Source organism: Pinus tabuliformis, chromosome 5_2, assembly GCF_031772625.1.
Source record: "Pinus tabuliformis cultivar Carrire ecotype Pingquan chromosome 5_2, CPIR1, whole genome shotgun sequence".
NCBI lineage: Eukaryota > Viridiplantae > Streptophyta > Pinopsida > Pinales > Pinaceae > Pinus > Pinus tabuliformis.
Window position 1 is genome coordinate 1,028,992,288 of NC_142306.1, and position 23,181 is coordinate 1,029,015,468.

The 23,181-nt window shown below is 38.9% G+C and overlaps 1 protein-coding gene across 1 annotated transcript in view; it reads left to right on the forward strand.

Annotated features, from left to right (window-relative positions):
- LOC149162750 (Apoptosis inhibitory protein 5 (API5)) overlaps window positions 1-19,577 on the forward strand; it is a 46,403-nt gene extending 26,826 nt beyond the window's left edge. The window contains exons 10-16 of the mRNA XM_089437366.1: window positions 16,163-16,273; window positions 16,417-16,506; window positions 16,594-16,700; window positions 18,266-18,380; window positions 18,476-18,541; window positions 18,698-18,795; window positions 18,923-19,577. Of these exons, the coding sequence (XP_089293492.1) occupies window positions 16,163-16,273; window positions 16,417-16,506; window positions 16,594-16,700; window positions 18,266-18,380; window positions 18,476-18,541; window positions 18,698-18,795; window positions 18,923-19,121 (786 nt within the window). The 3' untranslated portion in view covers window positions 19,122-19,577. The remainder of the gene's footprint in view (window positions 1-16,162; window positions 16,274-16,416; window positions 16,507-16,593; window positions 16,701-18,265; window positions 18,381-18,475; window positions 18,542-18,697; window positions 18,796-18,922) is intronic.
- The last annotated feature ends 3,604 nt before the right edge of the window (window positions 19,578-23,181 follow it).

Consider the following 23,181-nt stretch of genomic DNA (forward strand, 5'->3'; position numbering starts at 1 on the left):
TCGAGAGACGAGGTTTGTGGGTGTTGACTGGGTGACGAATAAGCCATCATTGGTTGGGTGGATGTGTGAAGAGCAGAGGCCAGGTTGAGAAGTTAGTCAAAGCTGAAACATAATCGATAAGTATGCGAATGACTTGAGACGATCAAGCAATTGGTTGTCGTGCGAGGCTAGGAGGATGTGGTTGTTGGAGTTGAGTGTGGGGTGGTAGACAGATAAAGAGCCATTATTGGTTGGGTGGATGTGTGAAGAGCTGTGGCCAGGTTGAGCAGTTAGTCAAAGCTGAAACATAGTCGATAAGTATGCGAATGACTTGAGACGGTCAAGAATTGGTTGTCGTGCGAGCCTAGGAGGATGTGGTTGTTGGAGTTAAGTGTGGGGTGGTAGACAGATAAAGACAACAGAGCTGGGTGCAAAGTCAACTAGAGCCACAGGTTCACGGGGTCATACGAGGCAACGTAGGTTGATGTCCAAAAAAAAGATTTGTGTTTAAAGGACTAGGCATAATATTTTGCAGAATGTTTTTGGCAAGATTTGGTTAAAAATGGGTGCAATGGGTCTTCGGTACGAAGACAGGTTAACGAAAAGTCAAACTTCCTACCTTAGAAGGGTAGGGTCACATTGGCACTCAAGGAAAACGATCTTCGTGAGATTGTTGATATTGAGATCCTGACAATATCAAATCTTTAGAGAAGGCTCTTTTAGCAAAAAATGAGATAAAGGTGCAAAGGGTACTTATGGATGCCATGAAGGATCATTTGATCCTCAATTAACCAAGAAGAGGACAACCAAAGAGATGTTCAAAGCATTGGTAGGATTATACTAAAGCAAGACAATAAACAAGAAGATGATATTGAAAGATATGCTCCAGACTACGTAAATGACTTGATTTGGCTCAATGATGAGTTATTTGATGAAGATCACATAGATTTGTGAGCAACTTGCAACAATGGGAGTAAAGGTAGAAGACTAAGAACTAGTAAATGTGGTGTTGAATAGGTTTTTAGAGGCATGAGATCCGTTCATCAGAGGAGTCTATGCTAGAGATAAACTATTCACATTTGATAGGCTTAGGGATGACTGCATACAAGAGGAAATATGGTTATAGTCAAAGGGCAAGATAAACAAGGTCAAGTGTTTCTCCTATCATAAGGCAGGGACTGTTACCGGTCAAACTAGCAGTGGTCCTAGGAGGGGATCTTATGTAGCAACTACTAGGTCAAAAGGCAACAATGGAGCGATAGACCACTGTCACGTCAGCTAAGGATCCCTGCTCTTTATAGACTTTCACTGATGGGAGGAGACCAGTATAAGGGGAATCACTAGATGAATGGATCAAGAAGAGGATAAGGAGTGATTCCTAAGGCCTATTCACAAGAGAGACTCAATTGTATGGCTTTCTTGCTTGGGAAGCAAGGTGATATGCTCTCTAGGAATGACTAAGAGGATTGGCGAGGCTAGGGTTTGGAAATATATCTTGTAAAGATGATTCCTAGGTTGGAAAATCCTTATGGAGAATTGGCCTTTATGTGATCTTTGTGAAATTGGAGTTGTAAAGTTGGGACCACAAAGGACCAAGTGGACCCAAAATTAGGTCAACGATATGGATTTGATCAACCAAGGAGGGGATCAACTTGATTAGGAAAGAGAAGAGGATCAAAGAACAAATTTCTTTTGAGGATTGAATGCAATGATCCAAATGAGAATACTAGCCAAAGGAAACCTAGGGCAAGAAATGGTCCTCGAGCTAGGGCTTGCTATATATCGGGATCTCGCTGTTGGAATTTGGAGGGTCTCTAGAGGAAACCATAGTGTAGTTTATGGGCCAAAAATCGAGGTGTTTTGATGACTACAATGAGATTTATTCTTATGCCCTAGGTGACCTCTGGCGGCTAGGCCTAGAAAAAGAGAGAGGAGGCAAGAAAAATAAGCGTTTAGGTGACCATCAATTGATGGATTAGTGCCTTTCCTTTGGGAGAGATGGAGTCAAGATGAACTTATGATTTGGAGGGACTATACCTAATCAAGGAGACCTCTAGACAACCTTGCATGGCAATTAGGGCATGAGAGTAGTTGCTAGAAGATTTTATACTTCTCTATGCAATAATTGATGACTTATCAAGGTCTTTTCAACAAAGATAATCTATAGGAACATTCACCCATTCATGCATGAAACATGCAGATGCAACGCTACAAAAGATCAAAATTCTCGCATTTTGACTTAGAGTAGCAGTAAATTTTAGACCTATATAGTGAAAATCCCAACATCATTCATGTGATAAAGTAAATAACAAGAATGGGCATGAAAAAGATCACTTACCTGTACAAATGAGTATATCCAATAATAAAATTATGCTAATAATGAAGCTCCAAGACCAAGAAGATAGAATCCAAACATCAAAATTCATTCCATGAAACCAAACTCGTCCTCCAAAAGGGAATGCGAAATTCTCACAAGAGCTAATAACCCAATCCAAGTGATGATGAGAGAAATGAATCACCTCTCATCTATTTATACCATCTCTAATGAGTTCAATTTGTCTAATTGGCCTAATTAAGCCCCAAATAATAAAATAATGTGCAATAATAACATCCCTTGGTGACAAGCCCACCAAGATAGCAAAATAACCTAAAAATAAGCCTCTTAAGAGGGCATAATGATCAATAAAATGAGTCGTTTGGCCTTTGAGGAGGTCTAATGAAATCCAAAATGTGCCATGGTGAGGAAATGGTCTCCAAACATAGTGGACAAGGGGTTAGCCCCTTGTTTTCCAAGCAAGTCACTATGGCACTCCCAAGTGGGTGTGGGGGCACAAGGACATCCGCATGGGTCTCTGAGTGGATTGAAAATGCCTGTAAACCATCTGTAAGGGCTAGGATGATAACATAAGCCCTCCCTTTGTCTCTTGCAGTGAGAAACATCCTCATTTGGATCCTGGAACATTTGCCAAGTGTATGGTGCAAATGTGGAGCCTGCTAAGCATGGTGAACCGGGTGCATCATCCTCATCCAAAAAGGTGGAACACGAGCAATCAATGAGCGGTGCCATGGCTCTCAACGCTCACCCATACAAGTGCCAATGTGCCCCTCTGGAGGACTAGGGCCCCGTATAGGGATACGAAACCCCAAATGGACAACCACTTGTAATCCTGCATAAGATCTAATGTGTCCCCTTGCCCTCGAATGCAACAAATCATTAGAATAATAAAGTAAAAGAGTTTACAAGTCATGGAATCAATGGGGCGTGACATGCCCTTCCATAGTGGGCTTTGGCATGTACAAGTGACTCCAAGCTCAGTAAGGAGGTTAATCAAGGACCCTATTAGGTGGTTTCAACCTTTAAAGGGGGTGACATGTCCATGGTACATCCATTAGGTGGTAGGTGGAAAATGATATAGTGATGGAACGAAGTGGGAATTAGGGGAATCATCCAAACCACATGTCATGGTAGAAGGGTAGCTATAATAAGGGAAGCCCAAACATGGGTATATGAGTGTAGGAGGGAGCAAATCTTGGTACATGAGTTACCCCTGTTAGTGTCCTATATTATAGTAGGTTGTATTTTCAAATTATTTTGGCAAATGTGTAAAGGTTTTGCTATGATCTTGTAACTATCAAGCTATTTGTCTTAGTGTAGAATAAAGATTTCATTATTGGTAATTATGTCAGAGTGTGCGAAAGATCATGTAAATTGTTATTAATTCCCTAAGAAGTTGAGTTAAGTGAGTCTAGGGTCATGTTTTTTGAAAAAATCATGAGTAAGGCCTTGGTGTCGTGTCTTATCATCATTGGCACATATTTGTACGGTCACTTGGGTCAGTTATAATGTCAAATCACAAATTGCCATGACATCACATTGGTACAACGATTAGGAAGATAGCGTTGCGCTTCTAACAACTGTTGCGTTTTATGATTGAGGTTCAAAGATTGTCATCATCATTCTTGAAATTCAAATTTAGCCACCTTGGGAGTTCAAATGCTTGGTTAACTTCCAAAAGTACCATAGAGCCATTCATTTTTCCATCGAGAGGTCGTTGAGCATCACTTAAGGTTCGTTACACAAAGGAGGTAGGGGAGGCGCTGCGCTCATAGATAGGCGCTGTGTTTTCCAAGTTAGTGGTCAAATTGCTTATCCAGGTGCCAATTCTTTGTTTTCTTGAAGCCTTTGTTTTGCATGTCATTGAAATTACTCCCATGTGCTGAGGAAATGCATTGAAAACTTGCAAACTTCTAAATTGTTAGCTCGTTGCGTTTCCTGGAGAATACCATGCGCTTTGTCTTTGTGCCGCGCTTTCATGGTTTTACCCCCTCTAAACACCCGCAATTTGTTTTCCATCTTGGTATGTACACCAAGTTGGATTCAAGGAACCTTGGAATATATCTTCGCTGAAAATCATGACAACCCCAGATAGGAAAAAGCACAAGGGAGGTGATATTGTGAGATTTGAACCTCAAGACCTCACTTTGATAAACTTATACCCATCAATCAGAGTTTCCTTTGAACAAGTTGGTTGCATTAGATTTTGTGAGAAGATCCAAGGGTATAATGTACAACTCACCAAAGAATTTGCCTTGAGCTTTAGTGGATTAGATGTTAAGGTTGGAGGGCTCACTTTTCCAGTGTTAGATGTCACTATCTCAGTTGCCACAGAGATTCCTCTACAAGGAGAGTAGTTGTTCAAGGGTATGCCTCTTGACATAGCTAATTATAAAGATTTCTTGAAACCCAAATACAAAAACAAAGGGTATGGAGCCATTGTACCTAGAGAATACTTGCTTGAACCCTACAACAAATTGTTGAAGGAAATCCAAAAGTACTTTACTTGTGAGGGCAGGTTTGGGAGGATCTATCAATACCATTTCAGGCTTTTGATGCATTTCACAGGGAAGAGGCCTTGAATCTGCCCTTCTATTTGTTCAGAATTCTTAGAAAGATGGCAGACAAGGTGCAAGGTAAGGAAAGGCAAGTGGAACCCAATCTTTTCCACTTCTCTTTGACCAAATCGTTGGTGGTTGAAAGTTCTGTCAAAAGACCCTCAATTTCAATTCATTCATCAGAAAAGAAGAAGGGGCAAAAGTTGCATTGCATTTTTCTCTTGAAGTAGTGAAGGTTCCCAAAAGGCCCTTCACTAGATCTACTACAAAGATACTGCCCTTGGAACACACACTTGAGCAACCATTTGAACCTTTAGAGGCTATACGAGAGGACATTGTACCAGGTGATAAAGGCAAGGAGATTTTGGAATTGCAAGAACAGTTAAAAAACACACTTGGTCATTGCCCAATTGCAACATGATAATAGGGAAATGAAGAAGGTTTCTCTAGAAAGGATAACTAAGGCTAATGAAGAAGAACCAATGACAAAGGATGCACCATCTGTCGTTAAATCTAAAGTCAAGGAGAAATTATCAATAGAGGACATTCAAAAGTTAGAAGGTTCATCAACAAAGGTTCTAGTGACTAAGTCATCAACAAGAAAATTGCAGTTACAGGAGGAAAAGTAAATACAGAAAGAGGAGAAGGTTGAAATAGATGAGGGGCAACATACTTTCAACAGATTAAGGATGCAGTTGAAGAAAGCCCAGAAGGAGATTACCAAACTTAAGAAGCAAGATGAAAGGGCTAGGAACATGTATGGGCCAACAATGGAAAATGCCAAGTATATGCTGAAGAGGTCTCTCCCATTACATAGGCAACCGAAAAACATATGCAGGTAGAACCTTACCATGAGGAGAGAGGTTGAGGGATGCCAAGCAGCGGTTGAAAGAGATACAGGAGAAGGACAGAGGTAAGCTGGATTTGTTGGCCGAAGTAGCCAAAGTTTGAATGCTGGAACAAGTAAACCAAAATAATTTTGGCTTTTTTGTTATTTGTCTAAGAATGATGGTTGAATGAGGTTGTATAAGGGGGTCATGCACTATTTGAAGCTCTCTTGAGAGTACAATCAACTAGACTCAAGAAACCACGAAACTTTCTTAAAAGAGCAACTTAAACAACAATTTTGCACTTATTGACAAGGCATTAGGGTTTTGATGTAAGGGTGCAATTTTCTCATTTTTTTTTTTGGTGAATAGGGACTTGAAAGGGCATTGCAACACTATCAGGAATGTTAACATCATTAGCAAGTTCTACATCTTTTTCAGAGACCTCAATGTTGGTCAAAACCCATGAAGGACATGTTTCGTTGTGCTTTCACAAGCACTACGCTTTTGCTGTAGGTGGAATTTTGGAAGTTGGGAGCTTTGCATGATGAAAGAAGGTTTCTAGAGAGGATGTTCATGATGTCCAGACCATTTCACACGTGTACTAGTCATCAAGCAAATCATGGAGTGGCTGGAGCTACATCAACCATCGATTTGCTGTGCTTCTATGCTACGTTTTTGCTGAACTAGGAGGTTGCGCAATGCCAACAGTGCACTTCCACACAGTTAGCCTTTTGACCCATAATTTTATGTCTAAAAGTTATGTAATTTATTTTTATGATCTTGGTTAATATTATGAGGCATCTAAGAACCTTGGAGCTCGATTTAGGCTTTGAATTGTTTTAGAAAACCTTGGTCAAACAATGCCTAGTTTTTAGAAAAATAGTTCTATATTCACTGCATTAGGTAGAAACAAAAATCCTATTAGGGAATTCGGTTCCTAGAGGTGGGAACTGATTGTTTGTGATCTATTTATGTTGTAATTATGATGAAGCAAAGGGTTGGTTAGGGTTACGAGAAGAAACATAGTGTGCATTGTATTTTTCTGATATTTTCCAGTGAATGAAAAAGATAGTGGTGTGACTTTACAGGGATTATTGTGTCAGTCTCTATGGAGATGTGCTTCTTTGCTTTGTAAGTTATCTTCTGTTATCAATCATGCTTTGAATGTGTGTCTTCTTTGTTTAGCTAAACAAAGATTTGTCTCATAATTCGCTTTAAAAGTGATTTTATTTAGTTTTCTAAACAATTTATGTTTTCTTCTTGAATGACATTAGAATTCATCCCAATGTTTGATGCTCTATATGTCATTTCCACCTATCTTCTACTCACCCTCCTACAACGAATAAAAGACTGACTACCTTGCCCCTGTAGAAGATCCTTCTTTCTCTTCATCCTATCACTGGAAAATATTCAACTTACATGATCGTATTGCCTAATGGATCTGTTTTCTCTCCTGCCAACAAATCTTTAAAATCTATATCCCTCTGAGCACCATACCTTGCCTTAAATCTAAGTGACTAAAGTTTTAGATAGAGAGAGCCCTCTTTGAAACTAGAAGGGCTAGAATCCACCTTCCAAGTGGTTTGTGGTTACCTTTGGGTTCCTCTCCTTAGCCTGGAGGAATTACAGAGTACTTACAACACTGACCTTTTGTTTTTCCACCCTTCTTCATAGGTCTTTTGCTTTTGATTGATTTTTCTTAATAATTGCTTGGGGCTCTAGAGGATGAGAGCATGATGTGTAGGATGAAGCAGTAGGTACTCCTTTTTGAGGTGGGACACTTCATCGCCCACCAGGGTTGGAACAATTATGGGTTCTTTAAGGTGGAGGGGGCTCATTTAGGTCCCATAGAACCAAGGTGATGGCCATGGATAAGGGGTAGAGCTCATGTTTGGCTTTGGCCCACGTGGTAAATTTGTATGTCCCGACCATCTTTTGCATTTTGTGGTACATTTCCTATTGAGAGTGGCCATGGATAAGGAGTAGAGCTCATGTTTGGCTTTTACCCACGTGCTAAATTTGTATGTCCCGACCATCTTATCCATTTTGTGGTACATTTCCTGTTGAGAGTGGCCAAATTATGCTTTTTCTTTTCTTTTTAGCTACATCAAACTCCGGGGCATTGTTTCATGCTCGACCCAAGGTTTGGACAAGGGTAGAGAGAGGCTAACCCTATGCAGACCTAGTGGACACATGTGGACCTGGATGGGAAAAGAGACGAATGAGGCTAAAATGAGTGGAAGGGGGTGATGTATATGGTGTCGGGAAGCGGGACCACACCACCAAAATCGAGGTTTCCCATGTAGTGCCAACCCTAAAGCCAATGGCCAGTAAATGAGATCCCACGAGACTAGGATACAAGGCTAACCACAAAATTAGGCAGTGGAGACAAGAGTACAAATCTAGCGAATTCTTTCCGCCGAATCCCCTCACCAATCCATGCCCAAAAGTGCCCATGACAAGTAAGAAAAATTACTCGACCAGACCAATGGAAAGTCATACCTTTGGGATCGAGAGGCCCACCTTCAAACATGCAATCACAACAAATGGGCGAGGCACCACATGGTTGGCTCAGGTGGCGGAGATAATGGCACATCTAGCTATCTGGTGGCCACTGAATGTTGGTTGAGGACCATTTAGGAGAAATTTTTTCTCCTATGAATACTACCATCAGGTGGTGGGTAACATCTGGGTTGAACTTGGACATGAGCTCTCAGAAATGTGCACAAAGCTGCTCGAACGGGAGGTCATGAGATCACCAACAATCACTCGGTACCGAAGACCTATTACCTGCACCTATCAAAGACAAGTACACGGGGAACATGTTTTTGTGGTGTCTTATGATCACCCATGCTTAGTGTTAGGCCACACAATTGACAAGAAAATAAAATTATGCAATTTTAATCTAATGCAACTAATCTGCCATGATAATATCATATGATGTTAGTTTTAATGAGAAAATCAACATGCAATTCATGGTACCCTAACATGCATATGATACAATGTCAAGTGCCAAGTATAATCATAGATCCAATGTAACCAATGTGTCAATTTATCAGTATAAAAACATGTGCTTCTATGATTATTTATGCAACATATCCAAAAACACAAATAGGAAGAGTAGTATGAGGTATTGCAAGGGTTAGAGGTGGGAAAATAAGAGACCCATATGTCATAGAAAGGAAACCATGAAAGAAAGGAAATACACCAACCAAGAGGATTGAATTTGATTCTCTAACCAAAAGATGGAAATGTCAATGATCAAGTATATGAATCTTTGATGAAGAACAATCTCACGTCTATCATCTCAGAGGGAGTGACTGACTCAGATACATTTAAGATGATATTATTTTGGTAATTGGGAAAACAAGAAGTGGAATCATCATTTTATATGGGGAAAACCACGATTCTTGGTTTTTTATGGGGGAAACTTGTTCCTCTTCAAAGCTAGGGGAGTGAACCTCATCACAAAATCTATCTCCGGTACAAGGACATAATAAGGGGAGGAATGCTCAAACATGAAGAAAAATCCTTTATCGGTGGCATGGCTAGAGGAAGCATCTTCCTCAATCTTTTTTACATCAGAGTCATCAGAATTACCAATTTTGGAAGACTCTTTTTTGATTGAATCATCTTGGAACATAAAGAGGAGACCTTTCAAATCATTAGGAAGTGCTCCATAAGGGCCAACATTGTCATTCGAAAGGGGTGGAGGATTTTCTTCTTCCTTGGGTTCATCCTTATGGATGTGAGATGCTACGCGACCTTCACTTTTATAATCATACCCAATTCCCAAATCAAGATTTCTAAAAAATTCTTCACTTTCTTGGTTATCCCGATTCTCCTCAAAATCATCCTCATTACTAGGCAAGCGAGACTTCTCCTCTTCCCTCTTCTCTTGGATCTCTTGGAGAACAGTAGCTAAGGTATTTGTTACATGAGCTTTACATAATGTTTCTAGGAAGAGGGCATTAGCATAATTCTTTTTATATTCACATTTCATTTTATAGAGCTTCTCCTCTTGCTTGTATAAAGGAAAGAATAAGTCTCTAGCAATATATTCCCTTACTAACCCTCTGCATGACCTACTATATTTGTCCATTCTTTTGTGTAGGATCTAGAGGTTTGTACGATCAAACTTTTTGTCATCCTTAGCGGAGATGTTTTCCAATTCACAAATGTCTATTTTGGTATAATCCTTGAGGTATGCATCAATAACTTGATCTTGACAATTAAGATATCCTTCATCAAGCATAAAACCATATTTAATAGCTTTCCCTTCTTGAAGGGCTACGCTTGACATTTGGCATACGTCTTCATGAGATTGCAAACCTGGACCTTTATGTAAAAGGAAGTGCACAACCAACATTGAGAGAGAAGGAATATTTTTAGGTTCACATGACTCAATCCAATTGGTATTGGGGGCAATGGACAAGACAAACAATTCCATTTGGTCACAAGGTTGGGTTACATTTTTGCCTTGAAAGATACCTTATGAACCTCACAATGTGATTGGTTGTGGAATGTGGATTCCCATCGAACATTGGCATATTCTTCATGGATTCCGATGAGGGATATCTTGGGGTCCTTGTCATATCTATGGCGGGAATATGTGGTCAACATGTCGCTGGGTCCTTAATGACATGGGATTTACCAAGGTGAATGAAATTGCCTTGACAAAGGTTGCTTCGCCCTACAAGCATTGACCTTAAAGATCAATGAAGAATTAGGGCTTCATTCTTCCAATGGAGTCACCAAGAATGATATATCGATATAGTCGTATGGAGAACAAGACACGCGTCTCGTGTCCCTGACAATGACGCTAAAATTGTTAACGCTCAAACTAGCAGGGGTCCTAGGAGGGGGTCCTATGGAGCAACTACTAGGTCAAAGGGAAACAATGGAGCGATAGCCCACTGTCACCTTAGCTAAGGCTTCTTGCTCTTTACGGACTTTCACCGATGGGAGGAGACCCAGTATAAGGGGAATCACTAGATGAATGGATCAATAAGAGGATAAGGAGTGATTTCTAAGGCCTATTCACAAGAGGAACTCAATTATATAGCTTTCTTTCTCGGGAATCAAGGTGATATGTTCTCTAGGAAGGGCTAAGAAGATTCTCAAGGCTGGGGTTTGTGAATATGTCTTGTAAAGATGATTCCTAGGTCAGAAAGTGCTTATGGAGAATTGGCCTTTATGTGATCTTTGTGAAATTGGAGTTCTAATATGTTCTCTAGGAAGGGCTAAGAAGATTCTCAAGGCTAGGGTTTGGGAATATGTTCTGTAAAGATGATTCCTAGGTCAGAAAATGCTTATGGAGAATTGGCCTTTATGTGATCTTTGTGAAATTGGAGTTGTAAAGTTGGGACCACAAATGACAAAGTGGGCCCAAATTAGGTCAAGGATATGGAGTTGATCAACCAAGGAGGGGCTCGACTTGATGGGAAGAGAAGAGGATCAAAGGACAAGTTTTATTTTGAGGATTGAATGCAATGATCCAAATGAGGATACTAGCCAAGGGAAACTTAGGGCAATAAATGGTCCTCGAGGTAGGGCTTACTATATCTCGGGATCCCACTGTCGGAATTGCTTCAAATTTGGAGAGCCTCTAGAGGAAACCTTAACGTAGTTATAGACCAAAAATCGAGGTGTTTTGATGGCTACATTGAGATTTATTTGATGCCATAGGTGACCTATGGTGGCAAGAAAAATAAGTGTTTAGGTGACCATCAATGGAAGGATTAGTGCCTTTCCTTTGGGAAAGATGGAGTCAAGAGGAACTTATGATTTGGAGGGACTATGCCCAATCAAGGAGACTTCTAGACAATCTCACATGGTAATTAGGGCCTGAGACTAGTTGCCAACCCTAAAGCCAATAGCCAGTAAAGGGGATCCCACAAGACTAAGATATAAGGCTAACCATGAAATCGGGCAAGACTAAGAGTACAAACCTATCCCACTCTTTCCGCTAAATCCCCTCACCAATCCATGCCCAAAAGTGCCAATGACAAGTAAGGAAAATTACTCAACTATAACAATGAAAAGCCATCAGACATGCAATCATAACAAATGGTCGAGGGACCACATGGCTGGCTCAGGTGGCAGAGATAATGGCACATCAAGCTAGCTGGTGGCTGCCAGCTGTTGGCCATCTAAGAGAAATTTTTTCTCCTATGCATACTGCCCACAGGTGGTGGGTAACATCTGGCTCCAACTAGGACATGAGCTCTCAGAAATGTGCGCAAAGCTACTCGAATAGGAGGTCATGAGATCACCAACATCTCTCGATACCGGAGACTTGTTACATGCACATATCAAAGAACAAGCACATGGTGGATCCCAGAAGCTTGCTACAACATTCCATTTTTAGAGTTGGCTGAGTCTATGGGGTCTAGCACAATCTGATTCTCATTGAGTTTGGGGAGTTGTTGCCACGAGACTTCCCAAAATAATGCTGATTCCGTATTTTTTATTTCCCAGAAGCTATGCTTATGTATGATCTGTTTGCTGCCATTGGTTTTGTTCCAGATAGAGGAACCTTTGGAATCATCTGGAGAACCAATTCTTTGCTGAGGCAAGACATTGTTACTGTATTTATGATTCCTAATTTTCTGCCATAATTCTTCTTTTTGTTGAATTCCATTTCCACCAATGTATTGCCGCAAGGGCTTTGCTCATAATTTCCATATCCCTGAGGCCAAGGCCTCCTTTCAGTTTGGGTAAGCAGAGCTTATTCCAAGCTACAAGAACCCATTTCTTTTACAATTGAGCACCTGCCCAAAGAAAAGAACAGTGAAGGCATTTGAGGAATTAAGGACCCTCTTGGGAGCTGCCAGGGCTGAGAACAGATAGATGGGGAGAGCTTGCAGAATTGATTTTGAAAGGTTCAATCTACCAGCAATATTTAGAGATCGAAATGTCCAACAATTCAGCTTATCCTATATTTTTTGCAAGTGATTTTGCCACTGTTTGGTTCTGAGAGAATAAAATCAACTAGCAGTGTGCCTAAGTATTTGGTCAGAAGAGAGCTCCTTTGGGATCCAAGCATCCTGAAGATGTGGTTTTGAACAGCAAGATGGGTATTGAAGAAGATGATCTAGGATTTGGATAGGTTTATCGAGGTGCCAGAAGTGACACACAAGATTTTCAGAACAATTTTCAGAACTCCGATGAGCATGTTATCATCAACAAAGTGCTGGTGGGAATTGAGAAGGTTTTCACCAAACAAGTGAAGGCCCTTAATGGAGCTCGAAGAAGCAACTTTAAGGGAACGACTGAGGCCTTCTGCAGCTAAAATGAACAAGAAAGGGGAAATGGGGTCTCCTTGATGAATGGCCCTGGAGGGATTGAAGGGGGCTGAGGGGGAGCCATTTACTAGGATGGAAAAAATGCGGAGGAGAAGAGAGAACCCACCCATTTTGCCCAAATTTTGGAGAAGCTAAAATCTTTTAACACGGTATAAATAAGACTAGCTGAGTTTATCAAAGGCTTTTAAGAAATCTAGTTTAATGATGATACCTGCTTTGTTGGTTTTTTTCAAAGAATGTATGACCTTGTGAGTTAACAACAATGCCATTCAAAATTTGCCTCCCTTTGACGTACCTTGTCTGCTTCTCTGATGAGAGTAGATAGCAGGGGTTTTAATCATTTGGTGATGATCTTTGAAATGATTTTGTAAATGACATTGCATAAGGCTACAGCCTAAAATAGCTTGCTTCGTTGGCTTCATCAGGTTTGGGAATGGGTGTCAGAAAGGTAGCATTAAGGGCTGGAAGGAGCGAGGTTGATTGCCTCAATTCTTCCACTACTTCCAGAGCCTCCTGTACTAAGAGTGATCAACATGCTTGATAGAAGTCTGTTGTAAAGCCATCTCGACCTGGTGCTTTAATTTTTGTCATGCTCATCATCGCTTCCTCTACCTCAGTCAAGGGGATATTTCTCTCATGAGGGCTTCATTTTGCTCTTCTTTAGCCAGACAGAACCCATCCATTTTGCCCAAATTTCGGAGAAGCCAAAATCTTTTAACACGTGGTATAAATAAGACCAGCTGAGTTTATCAAAGGCTTTTAAGAAATCTAGTTTAATGATCATACATGGTTTCTTGGTTTTGTTCAAAGAATATATGACCTTGTGAGCTACCACAATGCCATTCAAAATTTGCCTACCTTCGATGTATCCTATCTGCTTCTCTGATGAGAGTAGATAGCAGGGGTTTTAATCATTTGGTGATGATCTTTGAAATGATTTTTGTAAATGACATTGCATGAGGCTCATCACCGCGTCCTCTACCTCAATCAAGGGGATATTTCTCTCATGAGGGCTTCATTTTGCTCTTCTTTAACCAGACAGAACCCACCCATTTTGCCCAAATTTCGGAGAAGCCAAAATCTTTTAACACGTGGTATAAATAAGACCAGATGAGTTTATCAAAGGCTTTTAAGAAATCTAGTTTAATGATTATACCTGCTTTCTTGGTTTTGTTCAAAGAATGTATGACCTTGTGAGCTACCACAATGCCATTCAAAATTTGCGTCCTTTCGACGTACCCTGTCTGCTTCTCTGGTGAGTGTAGATAGCAGGGGTTTTAATCATTTGATGATCTTTGAAATGATTTTGTAAATGACATTGCATAAGGCTACGGCCCTAAAATAGCTTGTTTCGTTGGCTTCATCAGATTTGGGAATGGTTTCCAGAAAGGTAGCATTAAGGGCTGGAAGGAGCGAGGTTGATTGCCTCAATTCTTTCACTACTTCCAGAGCCTCCTGTACTAAGAGTGATCCGCATGCTTGATAGAAGTCTGTTGTAAAGCCATCTGGACCCGGTGCTTTAATTTTTGGCATGCTCATCACTGCTTCCTCTACCTCAATCAAGGGGGTATTTCTCTCATGAGGGCTTCATTTTTCTCTTCTTTAACCAGACAGGAGATGTGCTCAGTTATTCAATTGATAGCTGCTATTCAGTTTGGCTGAGGTCCTTCAATCTCCTTATGCTCAGAATGTTTGCAGCCTGTGCTGTCCATGCCAGAATAAATGCGATTGTGGTACCTATGTTTGATTACGGAATTGTGGTGCCCTCTTTAGACTGCTATTATGGTAATCAAGAGTAAGTATTTAATGATATTTCCATGTCAGGAACTGTACCTATTTTTATGACTAGATTAATAATGACAAAATATCCACAGTTGTGAAATATGTCACTTTATTAATGGTTAAACCATTGAAAGAGGAGGGGCTGAAGAGGATCACAGCAATTATGGTATATTCTAGCAACTCACTACCTGTCTGGATTGCTAGAACACACTGTCAAAGTGTGTTGGGAAACATGCAAATTGCAATGAGAATTTATTGTTGTAGTTCCAGTTCTTGTGAGAGCATTGGTTGTAAAGGTCAACTCTTCGGTGTGTGTGGTATTTTATGGTAATCTGAAGAATTTGAAAAGGCTCATGACAGGTTGAAACTCATTATGAGTAGCATTTTAGGTTGCTGGGCTTTTCAATTTTACAGTCTCGCTTATTATTAATGGTTATACCGTTGAAAGAAGAGGGGCTGAAGAGGATCACAGCAATTATGGTATATTCTAGCAACTCTCTACTTGTCTGGATTGCTAGAACACACTGTCAAAGTGTGCTGGGAAACCTGCAAATTGCAATGAGAATTTATGATTGGAAACAACTGTAGTTCCAGTTCTTGTGAGAGCATTGGTTGTAAAGGTCAACTCTTTGGATGTGTGTGGTATTTTATGTTAATCTGAAGAAATTGAAAAGGCTCATGACAGGTTGAAACTCATTATGAGTAGCATTTTAGGTTGCTGGGCTTTTCAATTTTACAGTATCGCTTCTATTTTTATGTTGTCAGCTATTTTTTCCACAGTTACGTTGGACTGCCATTGTTTAGTCTAGTTTTATTTTAGGCATGGAAAATCTGTTGTTTTGAGGCTATAGTTTGGTGAAAAATGAATTAGTTACTGATTTGTGGAGTTAAATGTTTCAATTTGTTTAGGATTTTAGATCTACTACGTCATATGCTTGATTGATGATATCATTGTGATATTGTATGTCAAAGACTTATGCTTATATCTGTTCTGGTCATGATTCAAGTTACAAAATTTTTAGAAGCAAATCAAAACTGTTTCTGTTTACCAGCCATACACGTTCCTTGGTTGTTGATGGTTGATGCTTGGATGAAGATATAGTAGTTCATGCTAGGAAAATTCTTAATTTGATGGAAAAGAAAAATTCAAGTGTTATAAGGCTGCTTTTTCTAACTTAGTATTACTTTATGATGTTTTATGATCTTTCGATGGAACTATACAATCTGGGGATATTATGAAATATCCAAGCTTGTCTTGGTTTAAGTTGTGTCATAAATCGTTCATTTTATGAACAGCAAACACGTGTTCTATTTTTCTGGTACGTTAAGCATTGTCTTATGGATATTCCTTTTTGATTGGCCCTTGGTCAGCTTCCTGAGGAAAAAAAGTTGGATCTGTTAAAAAATCTAGCTGAAAGCTCACCTTATACAACACCTCAGGATGCACGGCATCTTCTTCCGTCTGTTCTTCAACTTCTAAAGGTATGTGAAAGGATTTTTAGTTAGAAATGGCATTATTTTGTACACAGCTAGTTGATAAAATTAATTTTGAAGTTACCCTGTTATTATTAGAAATTGTTTTTGATGTAATGGTCCAATTTTCTTAGCATTTTGTTAATACTCAGAAATACATGCCACGGCGTAAGACTGGAGAGGAGCTGAATTTCACATATGTTGAGTGTCTGTTGTTTACATTCCATCAACTTTCTCACAAGGTATTTTCTATCCAGCTTTTGAATTTATTTTTTATTGTGCTTGTTTATGTTTTTCTTCTATACACTGAAGCGTGTTTCTTTCTGCAGACTCCAAACTCTACAAATAGCCTATGTGGTTACAGGATAGTAACTGGTCAGCCATCAGATAGACTTGGGGAGGATTTTTCTGAGAATTTTAAGGATTTTACTGAAAGGTTAGGTGCCCTGATTTTTGGTTTTCTCTTTCCTTCAAATAGTATTTTCCTCTTTGGGAGCCTGCAATGCATTATTTATAAACAAATGAACTTATTCACATCATATTGGACTTCTGCTATGCTGTGACTTATATGTACCATGAACTTGTGTTCTCTCGCTTGTTACACACCTATTGAAGGTTTAGCCAACACTCAATGCTTGGATGAGATATAATTTTGTAGTTTAGAGTTCAACATAGATGTATACTCATATTCAAAGTTTCTGACATTGCACAATGCCTTGGATTTGAATGTGGATATATCTGAGATTAGCGTATACTGTTCTAAACTTTCTACCATCCAAGATGCAGCTTTATAGCTTCTTCAGGATATTCATTGCGAGGAAGTTCAATAACTTTATTGAATTATTTTTGTTTATAATTTTATAGCTCCTCTATGTTGCTTTGTAGAGGATGTAGGCACTCTTCCATGTTGCCGTATTTAGTCTTTGGGTTATTGTGATTAAAACATGGATTATATGTTGTGTCGATTGATGTTTTTATGTGAGGATATTCATTGCCAGGAAGTTGAACGACTTTATTCTTTTTGTTTATAGCTCCATTATGTTGCTTCGTAGGTGAAGTGGGCACACTTCTATGTAGCCGTATTGGTTGAGACTTGAGAGTTGCCATATGGCATGTTGCCTAAGCTTAACATTGAATGCCAGAACTGAAATTATTATCAGTGCTGTAGCTTGTTTATAACATACGCTTGCAGATTTTTGCAAAGCTGCAATGTACTTTCTTCCTGACTCATTTATGAGGCAGTGTTTGTGACCATAGCTAATGTATCTGCCCAAAAATTTTTGGGCTACTGTCATTATATCTAGAGGCAGGGAAAGTTTCACTGGAACTCCAAATCTTTAAGTCTGGATGTTGCTTTCATTGTTTGTTATGTGGTTATTAGATTTGGCTTGGCTGAAATATGTGGTGTTCTAGAGCAACCATGCTTTTCTATGCAATATTTGAATGTTATTGCTGGGGATATCTATGCCTATTTTCGAATATGGCTTTCAAAATATTGATTTAATTATCAATAATTATTAGGTAGATGGCAGGGATTTAGCCTCCATGGAATATATAGTATATACTATATAGTATACACAAATCTATGGTTGGGATTTATTGCCAAAGTAATTAAATATATGAATTAAAAAAATGTCATCTGAAAAAGTGTCATACGGAGTGAGTCATGGTATTGTAACAAAGCCTATTTACAAAATAAAAATCTCTCCATGGTAAAGTGGAGGTAAATCTCCATGATTAAGAATCTTGTTCCGTGTTCTTTCAAATGTATATATGTTTAACTTACATAATAATTCTTTTTATAAGGTTGATGCTTACTATGGATTGATGCCTATCGGCATTTACCAGCCATTTAATTTATATGGCTGCACTAGTTTGTACAAAATTACATATAACAAAGGCCACAAATTAGGCATGCCATATTTTACTTTACACATGAAGAAGCTGAAAAGTTTGAGATATGGTTATCAACTGACTGATTTAATTGTTATGGTTGTGTAGATTGACAATAGTTGAGGATCTCGCTCGGGCTACCATGAAAAAGTTAACCCAAGGAATGTCAGAACATAATAAGGCCATGGCTGCTGCCAAGGATGATGCTGCAAAGGCTGACGTAGTAAGTTATTTTTGTTTTTGTGCATGCTTTTGATGACTTGTAATTTTTTAATGGTAAGATTAAGGTCTGATGTATTTCTTGTGTGTTTTTGGCAGAAAATGAAAAAACAGAATACTACAACAGGCCTAAAAACCTGCAATAACATATTGGCAATGACACAGGTAGTGTAAAATTTAAATATTTTAGGTTTGAAATGGTAGTGTAAATATTTTAGGTTTGAAATGATCTTCATTTACCATTAACGAGATAACCACCTGCTTACAGTGTTTTGACTTTTGTCACTATTTTCTTAAACCACTTTTGAAATATAATGGCAGCCACTACATTCGAAGTCCCCCACTTTCCTTGGGGACAAGAAAATAAACCTTTCATGGAAGGAAGCTGCAAAGCCTTCTGCTCCGGCTTCTGGGGCTGGGTATGTATTATTTCATCTTCTTTGGATTTTTTAGAAAATAACTTGATGTGGAGATAAATGTAAGAATGAAATTTACAACATAGGTTTTTATATGCATTTTACTTATTAATTTAGTTGTTGCTGGCAGGGCAAAACGATCTTCTTCTGTTATCAATGGTACTGCAGGAGGCCCTCCAGTAAAGAAAGGCCGCGGGGATGGCATGCCGCCAGCCCAACTTGTAAACAGGGCACTAGCAAGCTTATCTCGTGGAGGAAGAGGTTCAGGAAGGGGAAGTGGGAGGGGTGGTTGGCGAGGTGGCCGTGGAAGGGGAAGGGGCTATTGGTAGATTGCCATTTGGAGCAACTGTAATAATTTTGCAACTTGAGAGATATATCAGCCAGCGTCATTGAAGCATGAAGAAAGTATGATTGGTTGATATCATCTTTACAGCTTAAGAAAGTTTTCTTGGGGTGCAAACCTTGATGGATGGAGAATTACGAGGCATTCTCATTGTTGTGGTCCTTATCTGTCTTATTACTTCCTCATTTGTCTAATATTCATAGATCAATAGAGTTCAGTAAACTCATTTCAAAATATGTTGGAGAGCATTCTTCATTTTGTTCTAGCACGTCTTGCTTATGGTAATTGTCTCTTTCTGAGTAGAGTCAAACCTTAAAGTTCTCAAAGAATGCTTATAGAAATCAATCATAACTCAAACCACGCATAGTTTTCTGTGCTACTCATTTTAAGAACTGGAAATGAAATTACGCTCAATGATGCATCTGTATGGTAGCATATTTGATATGTTGGTATCATTGCTATAGCTATTGGAAGTCACTCGGACTTGCATTATTTGTTTTGCAAGAGGAAACTAACTTCCAGCTGACTTAAGTGAAGGATGAAGATTTCATCCCAAAAGGAAAGAGATAACGTTTTGTATTTGTTCTAGCTTTTGCTTTCGAGGGTTTTGCAGACATAAATTCAAAACTATTTCTTTGGAGCTTCAAACTGATGACGTCAGTGACAGTTTGTTAGGCAGTGATATATCCTTAGCTGTTTTTTCTGCGTACATTAAAATGTGTAATAGTGTAATTATAATCTTGAATCGACAAGTAAGGAGCATATGTTTGGGTTCCAAAACGTTGTTTCTTCTCAAATTGATTGATAAGATCAGACCAATTTTTTTCGTTCCGTTTGTTGCAACTTCTGATAAAGCTAAAGGCTTCAACACGCTAAAGAAAGATTTATTTTCGGTATAGTTTTTTAAGCTTTTAAAAATTAGTCGATGATGAAAACGTTATAATAATGTGTTTAACACACTGACAGGAATATACCTCAAGTCATTCTTATAATGAATGTTGTTTGTGATAAAAAGCAGATTGGTTACTAAGGAAACGGTCCAAAAAATTTCATTATTATTATATCGGCCGTTAAAAGGGCAAATTTACCAAAATTCTTTTTCATTGAAACAGCTATAGAAATCACCAGCTTTTCTGTCAACAAGCATGCCATCTCCAACGTTGGTGAAAAGTTATCTTTAGTGATGAAAGTTCTGTTATGAACTAAAATTACGCGAAGCTTTAGCTCGGAACAGGACCTGATAAGGTCTACCTGCCTTGTTAACATTTTAATTGGATTCCTTAGACACCTTGCCTTTTATTTTCATTTTATTTTATGTCAAAAAACTGAATTTACATTTATAAGAATATCGACCCTTGTTTTGGGTATTTTATTAAACAGAAACAAAACTATACTTGTATTATAAATTTATAATACAAAAATTTTCAGAAGATGGGACTGCGGTTCTAGCTTGTTATTGATCGCACAATGTTCTGCATCTTTACTTTTTTATTTGAATTCCACCTACCTATATATGCTTGAATTGGCCATACATATTCAGTCAAAATTTCTACTTGCACATTATTTCATACACATAAGGTGTCTGATGATCAATCCTTATCTGATTGAGACCAAAATGTTCAAGCAACTTGTTTAACGAGGGAATAAATACTGACAGCCCTGGGATACTATCGAACATTGGATTTTTTTACAGGGCTATACCGAAACTGGACAGAAGTTAGCGTTGCTGGATGAGGCGGTTCCAAACAGGAGAAGCAAAGTTGCAGGATAACCACCATCTCCTTGGTCTTTTTTGCTGCTGGTGTGGCCACATTAACAAGTTAGCTCTTTCCACCTTCATCAGCTGCTGTTTAGAATCACTCGATATCGGACGTCAACATACGTTGCAGACTCTATAGCCTTCATGATCTCGTCTATAACGATTCTTGGACTAATTCTCGTTTATTCTTTGCATAATTCTGGTATCCATAACTATTAAGACATGGATGTAATTCCAGTGATCACATATGAGTCAATGTTATTCCAATGATTAACTGTTAAGATATCAATCAATGCGATGCCGTTAAGATATTCATCAGCGTAATTCCAGGAAACTCCTAACTATTAAGATATTGATTGGTGTCAATTGGTTCAGATGTATTAGCTCAAGTTTCTAGGTACGCAAATAGGAAGGAGAGATGTAAGTGCCAAGGGGGCCAGAGAGGTAAGTGCCAAGGGGGAGAGATGTAAGAAACCAACAAACTGTATTAAAATAAATTTATATATTAAGGTGGTAATATATATATTAAGGTTGGGCTACTAGTAATTAATATTGGTATAATAAATAGTTATTTTAATGTGTTTTTTGATAATTAATACGATTTTTATTATGATCGTTTGTTTTAAATGTTTAATGTTTAACTGATAAAACAGGCAGGGATGGTTTACTTGTATTGAAATTTTTTAATGGTGTTCAGGACAAACATTTATTTCATATTTGGGACTTTTTTGTTCTACTAGCTTTTGCGACTGATTTCCATTAATATGTGAAGACGACTAACCAGGGAGGCCAGTGCTTCAACGAGTTGGAAATTAAAATACAAAAACCTATTTAGGACAGAGACCAAAACACTTCGTCTATCAACTTTGTCCAGGTGACAAGAAGAAGAAACTAAACCTAACTACTAGTAACTATTTCCCCCGAGAGTGACAAAAAGAGAATGTGCGATTGTTGCCTTTCTGTTAAAGGCAATAGATAGTGTATAGCACTGAAACATTTACAAGTGACTAGCACTGGAACATTTACAAGTGACCTTTGAAGGTTTGGGGCTAAAAAACCAACTGCCAACAGAAATTCCCTGCCAAAGTCCCCCTGTAGGGGCAACTGCAGAAACCATTGAATTCCCTTAATAAGAGATAATAAACATAAACAAAGAGGGGTGAAGAGTTTCCCTGTGGAGAAGTGACAACAGGGGACGAATCATTAAATGGAGGGTCATAGATGACTGCAGGAGCATTATTTAATTGTGACTTAGTATTAGAGTCAGAGACCACAAATTTCGCCACCCTTGCTAATCTAGCAACAATGTCGTCCAAACAATTTATAGTTATCTACTTGCTTGTCTCGAAGAACCATATGAAGTAGGGTTTCCATATGTTGATGAAGTGTTATCTACTTGCTTGTCTCGAAGAACCATATGAAGTAGGGTTTCCATATGTTGATGAAGTGTTATTGAATGAAGGAAATGAAATTGATGCTTTTTGAATCTCCCCGGATCAGGTATCCGTTTGAGGCTGCCCCCTGCAACCTCTGAATCAGAGAAATGTGTCCGATCACCTAGTTCTTTGACTCGCGGAGGAGAATTTCCTTCATATCTTCAGGAGGAACTGAGTCAAAGTAATTCAACATAGACTCCCACCCAAACAACCGCCAACAAGAAGAAGATGAGCTTGTTGCTCCACCTCTACAACTTGAGATTCTCTATTGAGGAGCCATTATAGTAGAGGGAGAGGAATAATACTTGCTCAACAAATGACCATAAATATGAGGTGGACCTGAAAGGGGACAAATGTTCAAACAGGAGATAATCAACCCAGCTACAAGGGCATCATCAACTAAGGTATACAAAAGGGAAAGTGAGGTTTTCCTAGCAGTTAGAAATAAGAGAAAACCCTAAGACTTCAATACCCCATGAGCTCCACCAACAAATAAACTCGGACTTGAGAAAAACACACAAAAGGCAAGACGAAAGATCTCGAGGATGGTATGATAATATGAGGGAAATTCCCATTTTTAAAACTAAATGGGAAAAGTACCTGGATGCCAGACCCCACAAACTGTAACCGGACAATGAAAGGAGATGCCTGCAATATCCGAACCTTGAAGCGACGAGGTCGGTATAAATGCCAACAATTCAAAGGATGGACTTCAAAGGATGGACCAGTGATTGTATTATGAAGGAAGAGGATGAAACCCTCAAGCAACGCATTGGGCCTCCAACATTTGGCATATATCAGATCTTTATGTTTCCAATAATAGATCTGGGATCATATTGGACCTAAAATAG